The sequence below is a fragment of the Chiloscyllium plagiosum genome, chromosome 12 (genome assembly GCF_004010195.1).
Source record: "Chiloscyllium plagiosum isolate BGI_BamShark_2017 chromosome 12, ASM401019v2, whole genome shotgun sequence".
NCBI lineage: Eukaryota > Metazoa > Chordata > Chondrichthyes > Orectolobiformes > Hemiscylliidae > Chiloscyllium > Chiloscyllium plagiosum.
In genome coordinates this window covers 20,501,407-20,518,275 of record NC_057721.1, presented here as the reverse complement: position 1 = coordinate 20,518,275, position 16,869 = coordinate 20,501,407, and the positions used below count along the sequence as shown (strand labels likewise).

At 39.5% G+C, this 16,869-nt stretch overlaps 1 protein-coding gene across 1 annotated transcript in view; it reads right to left on the bottom strand.

Annotated features, from left to right (window-relative positions):
* LOC122555052 (transcription regulator protein BACH1-like) overlaps positions 1 to 16,869 on the bottom strand; it is a 78,978-nt gene that overhangs the window by 29,973 nt on the left and 32,136 nt on the right. The window contains exon 2 of the mRNA XM_043700694.1: positions 4,928 to 5,182. Within this exon, the coding sequence (XP_043556629.1) occupies positions 4,928 to 5,170 (243 nt within the window). The 5' untranslated portion in view covers positions 5,171 to 5,182. The remainder of the gene's footprint in view (positions 1 to 4,927; positions 5,183 to 16,869) is intronic.

The following is a 16,869-nucleotide window of genomic DNA, read 5'->3' as shown; positions in this document are numbered from 1 at the left end:
TCACTATCCACAACTCCACCGACCTTAGTGTCGTCTGTGAATTGACTAACCCACCCTTCTGCGCCCTCGTCCAGGTCGTTTATAAAAATGACGAACAGCAGTGGACCCAACACCGACCTGTGTGGTACACCACTAGTAACTGGACTCCAGGATGAACATTTCCCAAAAACCACCACCCTCTGTCTTCTTTCAGCAAGCCAATTACTGATCCAAACTGCTACATCTCCCACAATCCCATTCCTCCACATTTTGTACAATAGCCTACTGTGGAAAACCTTATCGAACGCTTTGCTGAAATCTATATACACCACATCAACTGGTTTACTCTCATCTACCTGTTTGGTCACCTTCTCAAAGAACTCAATAAGATTTGTGAGGCACAACCTATCCTTCACAAAACCGTGCTGACTATCCCTAATCAAAAATTATTCTTTTCTAGATGATTATAAATCCTATCTCTTATAACCTTTTCCAACACTTTACCAACAACTGAAGGAAGACTCGCTGGTCTATAATTACCAGGGTTGTCTCTACTCCCCTTCTTGAACAGGGGAACCACATTTGCTTTCCTCCAGTCTTCTGGCACTATTCCTGTAGACAATGACGATTTAAAGATCAATGTCAAAGGCTCAACAATCTCCCCCCTGGCTTCCCAGAGGATCCTAGGATAAATCCCACCCGGCCCAGGAGACTTATCTATTTTCACACTTTGCAGGATTTCTAATACCTCTTCCTTGTGAACCTCAATCACACCTAGTATAGTAGCCTGTATCTCAGTATTCTCGACAACATCAAGACAAAGTTCCCTGATTAATCCACAAAAGGTATAATTTGTACCTCTAAAACTCAATATGATCAAACAAAAATGTCAAGGAAGGAAAGAAGAAACTTTGAAGGTCTGGGAGGAGCTACTGCAAGTTCTTAGTTGTTTCAACATCTGGAAGTTTGCTCTCAGAAGAGATGGAATGATAGTTACATACTGATCAGGTTTATGGCATAGCCACTTGAAATTTAGGTGTGTGTAGAAGATGGCTACGCACAGGACCCTTACAGTCAACAAGATACAGTACACAGTTTCAAAAGGTGTGATGCAGCAACTGAGGAGAAGAGTTGATGCTTTGAGCATAAGCTCTTAGTTAGAGCTTATGCTCAAAATATCGACTCTCGGTCCTTAAGTACTGCCTGACTGGCTTTGCTTTTTCAGCGCCACACATTTTGACTCTGATCTCCACCATCAGCAGTCCTCACTTTCTCCAAGATACAGTACAGTAGTCGCTGTGGTTATCCCAAGAAATGGACTAGTACAACAATAGTTTAAGAATTTGGATTCAAAAGGGGGGGATCCAGTTGAAAAAAAGTGAGTGACCATGAAGGCATAAGTTTGTCAGAAAAACACAATGTATTTACTAACGTCCTTTAGGGCAGAAAGGAATTTAGGGTGCTTCACGGCTGCCAAAAAGCAACTGGAGCTCCATGACAATCATTGGTTCTTCGAAATCAAAAAAACTCATGGCTCACTGAGTATTGCATGTATCAAATACAATCAAAGAAATCAATTGAAATTAATGTATTGTGTCAGATTTGAGGGATGGAATAAAATAGATATGACAATTAAATCAACTCATCTTGGACATCTACATCAAGAATTGTTTTAAATAGAAATCAGTATTTGTCCAATAAATCCTAAGCACCCCACATACTGTTTGTCACAATACTACACTTATGTACACAAAACAAAAAATCATTTTCTGAAAAAACATCTTCAAAACTAAACACAACACAAGGAAACAACTGTTGCTGCTGTTATGATCTTGGCTAATGGAAACACTGGTCAAGATACATCCCAGAGTGAAACCTGACTTTACGGTCAGAATTTTAATTTTTGGTGTTAGTTGGTCACTGAACATTTTCATCAAAGATACCAAGTTTAAAAAAAACATAAATACATTACATGAGAACAAAAAACCTGCACAACTTGAAAGGATCTCAACATAAACCTGTTGTGCACCAAGCCAGACCCCTTCCAATATTTCAAGAAACGTAGCCCAGACGCTAACTTTGCTACTTGTTTTAAACAGGTGTAACATGAATATTCCAGGAGGGATGCAGTTGGTCAAACCACTTTGTTTTAAACAAAACAGAATTTATTTACAAGATTACCAAATGAAACACAAAAGAAAACAGAATACTGAATAACTTAACCTATCCAAAAATCCAACAGATCATCCCAACCTAATGCTGTTCCAAACACTTGCAACAATCCCCATAAACACCCCTTGGCACAAAAGGTAAAATTAAACACTGTCTTACAAAAGAGAAAGGAGGATCAACATGGACCAGTGTCTTTGGGTCCAGCAGCTTTAACATCTGCCTGACTGCTTTCAGTGAATAGCCGGACCAGAGAAGAGCTGAGCTGGGAGAACTGGTACTCCCCTTTCATTGTACAAGTTTTTGTTTAATTTGAAAGCCTTTTGCCTGAGGCAGTATTGTTGGCTATAATCTGATTGGCCCTAAAACCTATCCAAGCCCAGACTTTTCAGAACCTGGGTTTTTACTAACTTCCAGAAAAAAAAAACCAAGGACAACATAACCTTGTTAAAGGAGCAGTATCATCACAAACCACAAAACAAAAATACAACTTTTTTCAGTCATTATGTTACAACATGGGGACAGTAAGCCAAACCAAATTCACCTCCCTCTCCCTATTTGCACGACAGTAAAAACTAAAACAATCAATGATCCTCAAATTGTTCCAAATGGTTCTTAACCAGACTTTACAAATAACAGATATCAAACACTAAATTTGTACGTAAGCAAAAATTAATAATTATTAATACCGTAACTTTAGCAAAGCAAAACAAATTAATCTAATTAATGTCCATGATTTAAACTCAATCTTCTTTGAACATATCCCTAATCTCACAGGTAGAAAGACAGCCAGACATCACAATCAAGGGACAAATTAAAATAAAACTAAAAGACGTAACTGGCCAATTTACTCAGTTTCTTATGCATGCTATTGAAATAAGAGCAGGAATAGGTAATCTGGCCTCTCTAGTTTGCTCTGCCATTCAAGATGATCATGACTGTTTTTTTTCCCCCACTGGGCAGGGAATTGCACAGATTCACAAGCCTTTTGAAGTTGTTCCTCCTCGACTCAGTCCTAAAATCTGGTCCCCCTTGTTTAGAGGCTATGCCCCCTTGTTCTAGTTTCACCTGCCAGTGGAAACAAACAATCTCGCTTCTTCGATCATATCTATTCCCTTCATATGCACCTCCCCATTCTTCACAAATTCCAATTATTTTTGTCCCAGTCTATTCAATCTCTTTAGTATCACAGACACATGGGATATTTTGATTTATTTCAGAAGACACTGTTCAATGCAAGTAGCTTTCAGTAGACTCAGAAATATTCACTTATTTCTTATAACTGGGACTGTATTCTCCAAACTTTCAGTAAGACAATGGAAAGATAACTGGATACAAACTCCTTCTCATAGCTTTCATAGCCACAGTCTAAAAACCCTAGTCCAAACCAAGTTCAAACTTTGGTTTTTCTTTTTTCCCCCCAGCATTCTCTTTTTTGGACTGGTTTGTATGAACTCTGTGATGGACCTTTTTAATATCCAAACATTTCTCAGCCTGTGAACACTGTATAATGCACCTCTAGAGCTGAAACATGTAGAGAGTGTTCTCAAAACAATAATCATCCTGCAAATAAACATACCAGTTGGTTTGTTCCATCCTTTTTATTAAAAAAAAAAGCTGCCGCTCACAGTCCAAAGACCAGCTTCAATTCACAGCTGACATTTCCAATCAAAATGAGAAAAAAAATAAAAATAATGAAGGCCACAACACATTTCAGATACTCAATCCCAGAGAAATAGCACTCCTAGTTTAACTCTAATTCCTTATGAACTACTTCGTTCAAGTTTTCCTCCTTGAACTGCAGAAAGAGTGTTATGGCTCCTTTCAAGTTTGGATGGCCTGAACCTCCTTTCAATTCTGAGGACCTGGATTACCTTTCAGCTCTGACAGCCAAGAAACATCTGTAAATTATCACAAACTGGAGACACTATAAGCTGAAAACTATCCTGCTGCTAGAATGAAACGGTTCACAGCTCCTTTTTAGTTTCTATATTTCTGAAACCATTTGTGCTATTAAAACCTATGACTGACAGAAGTGAATTTAAATGTGCAAAGTATTTAATTCTCCATAAAACAGACACAAGACTTTTCAATTATTTCAGAATCATTCACTTTTGGTCTCCATAGCACTGATTTTACAGATCCCTTTCTATGCAGGAAGGAAACAGCAACAGCATGCCCAGGGAGTACCAGAAGCATTTTGATAGTTACATGTTACACCAATGCAAGTCCAAAACTGGCAGCATAAGTGGAATAAGTTGGAAAAGAAGAGGAGTTGCAGGTCTCTGAAATCAGAACTTTATTTTTGCTGCTAATGGAAATTGGACACTTGGGAGAACCAATGGAGGACAGATGCGTATAATAAAATAGTAGCACGCCCTCCATCCATTTTAGGACCATATTTATTACCTTTTTGTCAGGGCACTCCTTTGCTTGAGCAACCAGAAACAACATGCCAGAAAAAGGCAAAAGATCAGGAATATAACTTTCCAATTTATTAGCATGATATTGCCTCCACTGCAGTTGCATAAATGTAGGTTACAGTGTGCCTCAACAGAATACACCCAGGAATTCTAGGATAATGTGAAAAAGTGGCATAACTCCAGTGATTCTGGTCTCCATTCTTCCTAGTCCACAGAATACTCAGTACTAAATGTAAAACCCAAGATGACCAACAGATTAAGCTAGTGCCAAAAGTTACATATAAAAAGTACATACAGTGAACCATCTAATAAAATTATCAGAACTACAAATTAATTCCATTCACTCTTCACATTACCTCTTCAGGAAGTGTGACAAGCATGTTAAGATCTTTTTTCCATGCCACTGTTGACAGAAAATAATCACTGCAGGCTGCAAGCACTGAACGATGGGCACGAAAGGTCTTGTTTTCTACAACCACAGTCACATCACAAAAGAGATCTTGTTTCCTTTGATCATTGAGACTCAGGAGAACACTGGTACTGTGTACAGAAGACTCGTAGGAATAAACCAAAGTGTCGCTCTTTTCGTTTACCGACATTCTGTCTCATACCTGGTAAAATAAATACAAATCAATCATGTGATGGGTTATTTGAGAAAAATTTAAATTGTAGAATTCATGTGATTAGATTTACTCACTCAATCAAGAAAGAATTCAAATATCTCCAACTTTAAATTTGATAACCGCCTGCTGTACAGCTTTCAAAAGATAGGAACTGGGTATTATTTCTAGTTGTTAAGGCCAATAATACAAAGCTAAATCACAAGTTTTCTTAACAGTTTTAATGTCCCTGGCTATATTTCTAGCCTTGACTAAGCTACAAGCACTTAGGACAAGTTTGCTATTCATCTTGCATTAATATGATTCACAAGATCATGTACACTTGTGTTAAAAATTGTAAAACCAACTTGGTAACCAATTACTACAACATGCATTTTGCAAAATCACAGAACAAAGTAAATTATTAGTCATTTCAAACACAGTAGCCAACAACTGAACTCTTGCAAAAACCATTAACTTATTCAAGTCTATCAATATATACTGAGGAGTTTGTACTGAGCACAAGCAACAAATAGAACATAAAATAGGCCCAAAAAACTGCATCCACTCTAACGTTTTTGGCAAAAAATAAAATTTTACTTTCGAGAAATCCTTGCCATATTTAAGACTGGATGCTAGATACAGTTTGATTAATACAAATGAAAAATAAAATGTTATTTTAAAATCAATGTCAATCCATTATCTGTTCCCAAACAGTTTTTAAATGGGTGAAATTGATTAGCTGCCTTGGTTGGTAGCACAATCACCCAGATCGGAAGGGTAAAATTCCAGTCCCGCTCCATGACAAGAAGCACTTGAGCAGAAGGATCAAAACTCAGTCAATTAAGTGTCATTTCAGTTTAGCATTGAGGTAGTACTGGACTGTCAAAGGTGACAACTTTCAGCTGAGGAGTTAAACCAAAGTCTCCTAGACACTGTCAAGGTGAATGTCAAAGATACCATGGCACTATTTCAAAGATGAGCCTGGGAAACATCCTCAGTATCCTGCCAAAATATATCCAACGAACAACAGAACAAAAATAGTTTATATGATCATTATCATATTGCTGCTTGTTATAAATATTTGTACCTAAATTGGAATGTAGGAAAAGCCCAACCAATGACTACACTTCAAAAGTACCCCTTAGGTCTATTGGAAAGATGTTGTGAAACTTGAAAGGGTTCAGAAAAGATTACAAGGCTGTTGCCAGGTTTGGAGGATTTGAGCAATTCGGAGAGACTGAACAGGCTGGGGCTGTTTTCCCTGAAGCGTCAGAGGAGGAGGGGGTTCCTTATAGAGGTTTACAAAATCACGAGGGGCAAGGATAGGATAAATAGACAAAGTCTTTTCCCTGGCGTGGGGGAGTCCAGAACTAGAGGGAGTGGGTTTAGGGTGAGAGGGGAAAGATATAAAAAAGACCTAAGGGCAACATTTTCATGCAGAGGGTGGTACGTGTATGGAATGAGCTGCCAGAGGAAGTGGTGGAGGCTGGTACAATTGCAACATTTAAAAAGGCAGTTGGATGGGTATATGAATAGAAAGGATTTAGAGGGATATTGGGCCAGGTTGGGTTGGGATATCTGGTCGGCATGGACAGGTTGGACCAAAGGGTCTGTTTCCATGCTGAACATCTCTGTGACTTAAACATTTGGAGACATGTAGTGGTCATGCAAAAAGCTACATGAAACAGTAATAATGTAACAGGATTACAGTAGAGTAAAAGGTAGCAACAAGACATGAGGGAGGAACTGGTCAGCGCTGATAAGAAGGACAGCTTGTAGCAGGGAACACCATGCAATGGCAGGATTTCCTTGGCTAATCAAGGAGGCACTGCTGAAATTCATCCCAAGGAAGAAGAAACATACTAAGGGAGGACAAGGCAACCATGGCTGACAAGGGAAGTCAGATGGCATAAAAGCAGAAGAGAAAAAGCATACAATGTGGTGAAGAATAGTGGGGGAAATCAGAGGATTGGGAAGCCTTTGAAAACCAGCAGTGGATACCAAAAAAAGCAATAAGGGGGAAGAGGATGAAACATAATGGTAAGGTAGCTAGTCATGACAAAGAAGATTGCAACAGTTTTTATTTCGAAACAAAAAAAGGTGAGAGAGGGGCAAGAGTGGACAGTGAGGTAAGAGTGAAAAATGAGACTGCAGTAGTAGTGGGGGTCAAAGAAATGGCAGAGGAACTGAATAGGCACTTTGCATCAGTTTTCACAGTGGAAGACATCTGCAGCATACGAGAACTTCAAAGGAATAGGGGCAGAGAGGAGAGTAGTGGCCATGAAGGAGAAGGTGCTGGGAAAGCTGAATGGTCTGAAGGTGGATAAATCACCCGCTCCAGAATGACTACACCCCAGAGCTTTGAAGGACACAGCTGAGAAGATTGTGGAGGAATCTGGTGGTGCCTCTTTCAGGAATCACTGGAGTCAGGGAAGTCCCAGAGAACTGGAAATGGCTAACATAATATGCCTGTTTAAGAAAGGAGGGAGGGAGAAGACAGGAAACTACAGGCCGCTTAGCCTGATCTTGGTCGTTTGAAAGATTTGAGAGTTCGTTATTAAGGATGAGATTGCAGAGTACTTGCAAGTGCATGATAAAATAGGGGTGAGTCAGCTAGGTTTTGTGAGGAAGAGGTCATGCCTGACAAACCTGTCAGAATTCTTTGAGAAAGTAATGAGCACTTTAGACAAAGAAGATATTTTCTTATTTCCAGAAAGTCTTTGACAAGGTACCACATTGGAGGCTGCTAAATAAGATAAGAGTCCATGGTGTTAGGGGTAAGGTACGGGCATGAATACAGGATTAGCTGACTGGCAGAAGGCAGAGCATAGGGATAAAGGGGTCTTTTTGAGAATGGCAGCCAGTGAATACTGGGGTTCTGCAGGGGTCAGTGTTGAGCCTAAAACTATTCTTGTGATACATTAACGATCAAAACAATGGAACCAGGAGCACTGTTGCTAATGATATAAAGTTAGGTAAAGGGACAGGTCGTGTTGAGGAAGCAGGTAGGCTGCAAAAGGGCTAGGAGAGTGGGCATAGAAGTGGAATATGGAATACCATGTGGAAAAATGTGAGGTTACATACCTTGGTAGGAAGAACACAGCTGTCGATTATTTTCTAAATGGCAAAAGACTTCGGAAATCCAAAGCACAAAGGGACTTAGGAATAGCAGTTCATGATTCTATTAAAGTTAACACATAGGTTCAGGTGACAGTTCGGAAGGTAAATGCAATGCTAGCATTCATTTCAAGGGGGGGGGGGGCAGAATAGGAGACCAGAAATGTAGTGTTGAGGGCGCATAAAGCATAAAACTGTATTTGGAATATTGTGAGCAGATATGAGCACTGTATCTATGGATGGATGTGCTGGCCCAGAGGAGGTTTACAGGAATGATTCGGAGGATGAAGGGCTTGACATATGAGTAGTTGAATACACCGGGTGTATACTCGATGGGCATTTAGAAGGATAATGGGGTTCTAATAGAAACTTACAGAACAATGACAGGCCTGGATATAGTGAATGCGGAGAAGATGCTTACACCAGCAGGAGAGACTAGGACCTGAGTGCACAACCTGAGAATGAAGGGACAACAGAAGGCTGAGGGGGCCAAGTCAGAGTATACTTAAGACAGAGATAGTCAGGTTCTTGATTGGTAAAAGGTTCAAGGGTTAAAAGGAGAATGGCATTGAGAAACAGATCAGCCTTGATTGAATAGCAGAGCAAGATTCGATTACCCAAATAGCGTAATTCTGCTCCTACATCTTAGTCTTGTGTATACACATTTTTCTTTAAAATTGAATACTTCTAAATGTTTCTATTAATATTTGCGTACCCAAATAAAGCAATTTAACTTTAGAGTCTTAATAGCTCACAAGAAGTGGGGACCCATGAGGAGTTATGAACCACCAGCAGTAGCATAATCATTTTCAACATCAAGCAGCAGGACAAATGCAACCATGCTCTAGCAGTTTGCTCTTGATCATCAGCAAATTAATCGGAAGGCCACACTGCTATCAAGGGGGCACCTCCTCAGCAATAACTTACATTCTACTTTAGTTTTGTTCTGCCAGGACCACATGGCTCCCACACCCAACACAATCTTGGTCCAAATCTGGACAAAAAAGTTGAACAAAAGGTGGAATGAGTGTGACCATCCTTGTCATCAAGACAACATTTAACTGAATGTGCCCACGAGGAGCCCTAGCACCATTAACAAGAGTCAATGAGAATAGGGGAGGGCAGTGGGGGAAGGAAGTCTTTCCACTGTTGGCACCATAGCAAAGGAAGCTGATTGTGCTTGTTGGAAATCAGTCATCTCAGTCTAAACCATCACTGAAGTACTTCCCCAGGAAGATATTTTCTAATCAACTTGTTCAGAAATGTTATTGCTTACCTCTGAAGCAAATGAGATTGGAACTTGGGGTTCTTTTTCAGAGGTAGGAATACTGTTACTTTCCTAGACTCAACCTTCTTGACCCACTTCATTCATGACCTTCTATCCAAAATGAAGGTCAGAAATGGAGATATTCAATAATGATTGCAAATTATTCTACCTCATTTACAACTCCTCAGATACTAAAGCACAATGAGTACTCTCCAATTGCTTGAATAAATAATGCTCCTACAAAATTCAAGCAAGTTTATTCGCATCACATGAACCAACTTTAATATTCACTGCCTCCTCCAACACAGACTGAAATGTGCACAGCAGCAACTCTGCAGGGTTCTTTGACAATACTTTCCATACTGGCCACCTATACCATGTATAAGGCCAACTACAGCAGATGCAAGGGAACATCAGCACCTCCAAATCACAGACCATCCCGACCCTGAACTTTGGTATCACTTGGTAAAAATCCTAAATCTTCCTTGCAATTAGCACTGTGTGTGACCTATATAACACGGATTACAGCAGTTCATGAAGGTGGCTCTTGAAGGGCAATAGCAATGGCAATAAATACAGTCCTCCACTCTTCATGCCCAGCAACACTTTCAAACACAGGAAGGAAAGTAATAAAAAAAGAGGAACAAAAGTGTCATTGGGAAGTTTACACAGGACAATATGAATCACTGACACATGCTGATTAATAAAATCTATTCTTAAATAGAATATGACTGACTGGAACCTCAAAAGAATCTTTCATTAATGCAGGAGTACATTTTCCAACCTCAAAATATTCCTGTTTCACAGCCAAATGTAAAATTATAGAGTTTTACATCTAAGTATTTGATGTTGCATTTACTTAGCTAAAAGAAATCGCGTCCATGCACAAAACACTTAAATGTATCCATCTGAACATCTGTTCTTTGCTTTTCAATTTTCACTTTCTCACCGTATTAGGAAGCCTAAGTTATCAATCACTGCTTTCTACCAGTGCTGCCCTGTCTCAGGGACTCAGTACCTAGAACAACTACAGGCACAAATTACAGCTTAAAACATTACTTCATAGCACATTCAAGCACCAGCTCAACATTAGGAATTAATATTAAAATAACAGTTTTTTAATTTGGCTGACTCAAGTCACACCAATTAGATAAGTCACAAAGCAGTCTTTCCTTTTATTCTGTATTCACTATATCTACAACATACACATCTTTCTTTGCTCCTATACAAATGTATTAGAAAGGAGAAACAAATCTAGAAGCTAGAAACAAATTAATTAAAAACTGGACGAGTTTTAAAACTGTGATTTTGCAGCTTTAAACTTATACAAACATTTAAATAAGATCAAAGTAGATAAGTTGTAAAATGTTTTAGTGATAAACTCAAATGCTCATTTTCTTTGCTCAACTTTTGTTATGATGCTGTTTAGTGTGAAGGAATTTTCAAGTATTTCGACATCAGACAAGGCACAACTAAACGACAGGTTGCACTCCCTCCAGTCATCCCAACATTGTTGCTCAGCCTCAGAAGGCAGTGTCATTCACTTCACCGGTGAAATCCTTTTTCTATTTCTGAAACTAGCCTGAGTAAAATTGCTCAAATGCTACAAATTTGTGTTAAAAAATGGACAATTTTCAATAATGGTTTATTCTCACTGAGGCTGAAATGGATGTATCAAAATTTATTTCATGGAAGACCTTCCAAAGTGTTTTAACATATACCTCAGCCATTGTTCTGGCTGGATTTGAAATTTGTTAACAAAAATCTAAACTTTCCAAGCAAGATCTTCCCACCATACAATTCTAATCTCTCAACATACTGAAGCTATTTACTGAATATGAGAAAGATCGATTCTCCATGAAAATTACCAAAATGGGTACCTAAATGAAATCCATAGCAAACTTCCCAATAAAGGATTAGAGAAGTTTGAACAAATAAATTCATTCTGATGTTAGTTTAGAAAAAACTTTAATAAGCTACAAATTAAATATTGGTATTGTCAACAAACAATGACAGTGTCAAAAAGTGGTTTTATAATTATGCGTTAATTGCAATTTTTTCTCCTGGCAGTTGGAAGGAAATAAATGCTATAAAGAATGGGCGGCACGGTGGCTCAGTAGTTAGCACTGCTGCCTCACAGACCCGGAGTCCCAGGTTCAATTCCAGCCTCGGACAGACTTTCTCTCAGTGTCTGCGTGGGTTTCCTCCGGGCGCTTTGGTTTCCTCCCACAGTCCAAAGATGTGCAGGTCAGGTGAACTGGCCATGCTAAATTGCCCAGTTTTAGGTGCATTAGTCAGAGGGAAATGGGACTGGGTGGTTTACTCTCCAGAGGATTGGTGTGGACTGGTTGGGCCGAAGGGCCTGTTTCCACACTGTAGGGAATCTAATCTAATCTAAACAAGTGCGATTTAATTAAGGAACAATGAAATGTGTGCTTGTTAAGTCTATTCTCTGCTTGAGGTTTTATTGTATTCAGTACTCTGAATCATTTATTGCATTATAAAACTTCTGCTAAAACGTTGAAAAAGCAAATTCGTACTTGTGGAGCAGAGCAGAGTTTTAATTTATGGAAGGAAGGCATAGCTGATTAAATCAGTTAACGCTTGTTGAACTTGCCCTGCCCTTGCCTTTTATTAAGCAGCAACGTTAGAGGCTGAAAAATATTATTTTTCTACACTGCCTAACAACAAGAGATTCCTGCTTTATCCACTACACATATTGACTCAATAATTCCAATGCAGTAAATTCATTTATTGCTTTATTGATCTTAATTTCATAAGTTTACTTATAATAATAATTAAGCCCAACAAATTATAAGGTTTATACATCAACTCAACTAAATCGCAGAGCTTCTAATGTGCATTTGCATACCACAACAACATTTTTTTTTTTTTAAATTGTTGCTGCAGCAATATATTCTAATACACCAGTGTTATAAATCTAATTATCTGCAATGTCTCTTCTACTTTTTAACATGATCCATTAAAACCAATCATTATGGCCAAGGAGGCTGTGTAGTTCAGAAAGTCAAAAACAAAATTCAGACATATTCAATTATGTCAGTGATGAGGGTGCTTGCACACTGCATTTATATTCATTACCATGACGAGTATAGTTAACATGTTCTCAAAGGAAGAGAACCATTGTTAAAAACAATATACACAAAATAACAAATTGCAATAAAAAGTGGCTATTAACCAGTAAGATGTGAAGAGGACATATAGGGGGTGCAATGGGTTATAAAATGGGTTAAGCGAGTGGGCAAAGATCTGACAAGGAGAAAGTGAGGGCTGCAGATGCTGGAGGTCGGTTCCGTAGGCAGGTGCATAAGCCATTCCTGAAACATTGATTCTCCTGTTCCTTGGATGCTGCCTGACCTGCTGCGTTTTTCCAGCAACACATCTTCAGCAAAGATCTGACAAATGGAGTATAATACAGGAAATGCTCTGCATCCATGACAGAACTTGCAAATTCACTAATCCACACCAAAAGGTAGCAACAAAATTCAACATGTGTGGACAAACTCATACCTGCAATTTTAAACCTATTTTTCACCTGTATTTTTAAAGGAGCTCCACACTGGTGAATTTCATCATTTGCAGGGGTTCTCAAACAGAATCCTTGGGGATACAGCAGAATGGCAGTGTGTGAAAAAATGAAATTGTTCATTTTGTCTGGGAGATTTTTTTTAAAAAATAACAATGTTGATACATTGCAGAGCTTGGGAATTCAGAGGTATCTGGCAGTAATGATGTATGAATTTCAAAATGCAGGCACAAGTCATTGGTAAATTTCCTCACCCTCCTCCAGTAAAACCTCAGAACCAACCCTGCATCTAAGTGGTCTGAGTGGTCCATGGTTTTGAAGTTTCATTCAGTTCAATCATGATCTTATAAAATGGAAGGGTCATTTAACAAAGGCTTACTCGTAACTTGTACGTAACCAGTCTCCAAACAGATCAGAAAATATTCGAGAATCCCACATTATTTTGAACCATTAGTGAACTCGTCATATTTTGTGACGGTTTTCGAGTTTCATCATCATTAGTGATGCTGGTGATTTCTTTTCCCCCCCAAACTTAAGTTCACATGCCAGTTGAACCATGGTTCAAAATAGTGTGATCAAATCTCTTCTAACCAACCGTAAATTGTTTTTGATCTTTCTTGACCTCCTCAAATTCTCCATTTATCCATGCAATGACATGTCTATACAAGTTAAATTTAGTGCAAGTGACAGCATAGGTTATGATACCTCACCCTACTCCAAAGCTCCAGATTAATAATTCAGGTCATGAGCTCAAATTCCAACTGGCATGTGAACTTAAGTTTGGGGAAAAAAAAAATCACCAGCATCACTAATAATGATGAAACTAGAAAACCGTCACAAAATATGACTAGTTCACTAATGTTCTTTAGAAAAACAAACAGGATGTCTTGGTGATATGCTGGTAGTATTCAGAAGCCAACTTTGGGGGATGGTTGCTAGGCAGAATCAACTCAGCAACTAGAGCACAGAGTTTCTAGCAGAACAATGGTTCACTCCCAATATAGAAGTGATGAATATATTTGTTCCTTCTGTTTAGATGTCAGACAACAACAGTTGAGGGGAGTGGTGACAAGGTAAATCTGGGGATTACCAACATACATTGAAAACCAATGCTATGTTTTCCAATTGTGTAGCTTTGCTAAAATTCACAGGCTATATCAAATGCACTACCCTCATCAACTCCCTTTGCTTTCTTCTAAAAAAAACAATAAAGTTAACCATATACAAATCTTCCTGCAATAAATCCATACTGACTATTTTTGGGTTAATTAGTGCATTTTATAAATGACAATTAATAACGTTTTTCCAATAATTTTCACTTCCAGATTAGGATGACTGGTCTTTAATCATTATTTATCCCTTCCATCCTAAATGATGATATAACAGTGTTTTAAAAGTTGGAGGACTGAAATTCAAGATGGCAGCGACCCAGTAAGTCTGAGTCTGTTGTGCTCTGCCTAAGACTCGGGCAAAGTGGGGCACCCACCTTCACCTCACCCTTTAAATCATTTAGAATAGCTTTTGCCCAGCGTACTCAGTCATTTTACATCAAACTTGAACAGTTTGGCGAGTTTTTTTTAAAATGACTAAGGGCAAAAACTCCCACAGCTCGCAACAGACAGGGACCCCTCTCTCACCCCTTCCCCCAGCAGCAGAAACGTCCGCGGTCACTTCTGGGGACTTAACTTTGGTGGCGAGCCTGCTCTCCAGGATCACCAAGCTCCAGGAGAAGATCAACACTTTCATCAAGGAGGCCCGGTCCAGCTGGGAGTCGATCTCGGTCATGCTTGATTGAAAATCTCGAGCAGCGTGTCGGAGGGGCGGAGCAACGGGCCGTGGCCTTGGAGACTGCTGCCAAGTCATCCAGGGGTCAGGTCCGAGCTCTCGAGCAAAGAATCCGGACCCTGGAGGAGCGCATCCAAGACCTCGATAATCAGGGTCATCGGAAAAATATTCAATTGCTGGGCCTTCCCGAACATGAAGAGGAAGGCCAGCTTATGAAGTTCTTGCAGTGATGGCTCCCACAATTATTGAAGGTGGAATCGGAGCTGAGCCGTGTGCGGGTGAAGTGGGCCCACCAGGTTGCTGTACGCAGCCCCGGATTGGACCAGTGCACCTGCCCAGTTCTAATCTGACTCCAATGTTACAAAGAAAAACACATGCTCCTGGAAGCCTCCAGAATCTTGGGGAAGGATCCCCAGGCCATGATGCACAAGGGTTCCAGGATAAATGTAAATTCAGGACTTCTCTCCAGCCGTGGTCCACAAGAGGAGGGCATTTGATGAGGCAAAGCAGCGTCTGAGAGACCTAAATATTCAATACTACATGCGTTATCCAGCAGTGCTGCGCGTCACGCATGGAGGATCCGTTTATAACTTGGATCACCAGAGAAAGCAAAAGAATTCTTTCTTAAATAGACTGTGGGATTCGAACCATATGGATAACGATTCTATTTTGTCCCCCCTTTGTTTACCCTTTTTTCCTTCTTAATCTCTTTTTCACTCATCTTTCCCTGGGCCTTGTTCCTTACTCTTTCTTTGGTCTTTTTTTTAAATAGTTCGTGCGGCTTGCTCGATTTGTGGGGGAGGGGGATTGTTCAGTTTTGCCTTTTTTTTCTACAGCGGAGTTTTCTTCTTCATTTTACTTAGTTGCCTAATATTTGCTGGGTTTGTAATTTATATATGCACCCAGATGTATGTGTGTGTGTGTGTGTGTTTGTGTTTTTTTGTGGGGGGGGGGGGGGGGTCACTCACTTTTAACTCTGGTTTTATAAAACACTTGAATTTGTTCACTGCATTTTATAATGTCTGGGCCAAGGGCAGGGCCCTAGCTAGGAGAGGTTATGGTAGGGTTATTGATAGGTAGTTATGCCCCTTGGGAGCAAGGGGCAAAGACGCCTTTCAAATATGTTTTGCGTTGTTTTCTTTATTTAGGAGTAGTTTTTAAATTGCGTTGGCTTAAATGTTTTAAAGATTTTTGTATTTGTGAATTTTCTAAGGTCTTTATTCAAGGTCTTTTGGGTGGAGTTCTTCTTCCTAGGGTGTCTCGGGCTTGCCTGTACGATCATGCTAGCCATTTGTTTAGGTGGTGCACCTGGAATGTCAAGCGGAGCAAGTCACCAATCAAAAGGAAAAAGATATCAAGTCTTAAAAAAGAAACGGTCGATGTAGCTCTCTTACAAGAGACACATCTACTTGATAAAGAACACTTAAAGCTACAACAGGGTGGATTTGATCAGGCTTTCTTTTCATTCAAAAAGTAGGGGAGTAGCCATTCTTATTCGGAAGAATCTTCCTTTCCAAATGTTAAGCCAGATAAAAGATGAGTCTGGGCGGTATATATTGACCAAAGCCCTAATACATGGAGAGGAATATGGAATTTTGAATCTTTATTGCCCTTCGGCACACCCTTTTAAATTTGTAATGGAAGTGTACTCTAAGTTGATGGCTTTTGGGGCCCACCATATAATTATAGGAGGAGACTTTAACTGTATTATGGACCCAGAGCTGGCTAGGATATCTACGGGTACATGTCTGAGATCTAGACAACTGGCGGATCTGAATAAGGAGCTAGGGCTAGTAGATGTGTAGAGGTGCTTTCATCCCTAGGGTAGAGACTATATTTTCTACTCTAGCCCACACAAGTGCCATACCAGAATTGATATGTTTTTTGCCCCCTCGGCCCTTTTGAATTTGATACTGTCTTGTAAAATAGGTAATATAACTATTTCTGATCATGCCGCAGCATATATGGAAGTCAAGACTA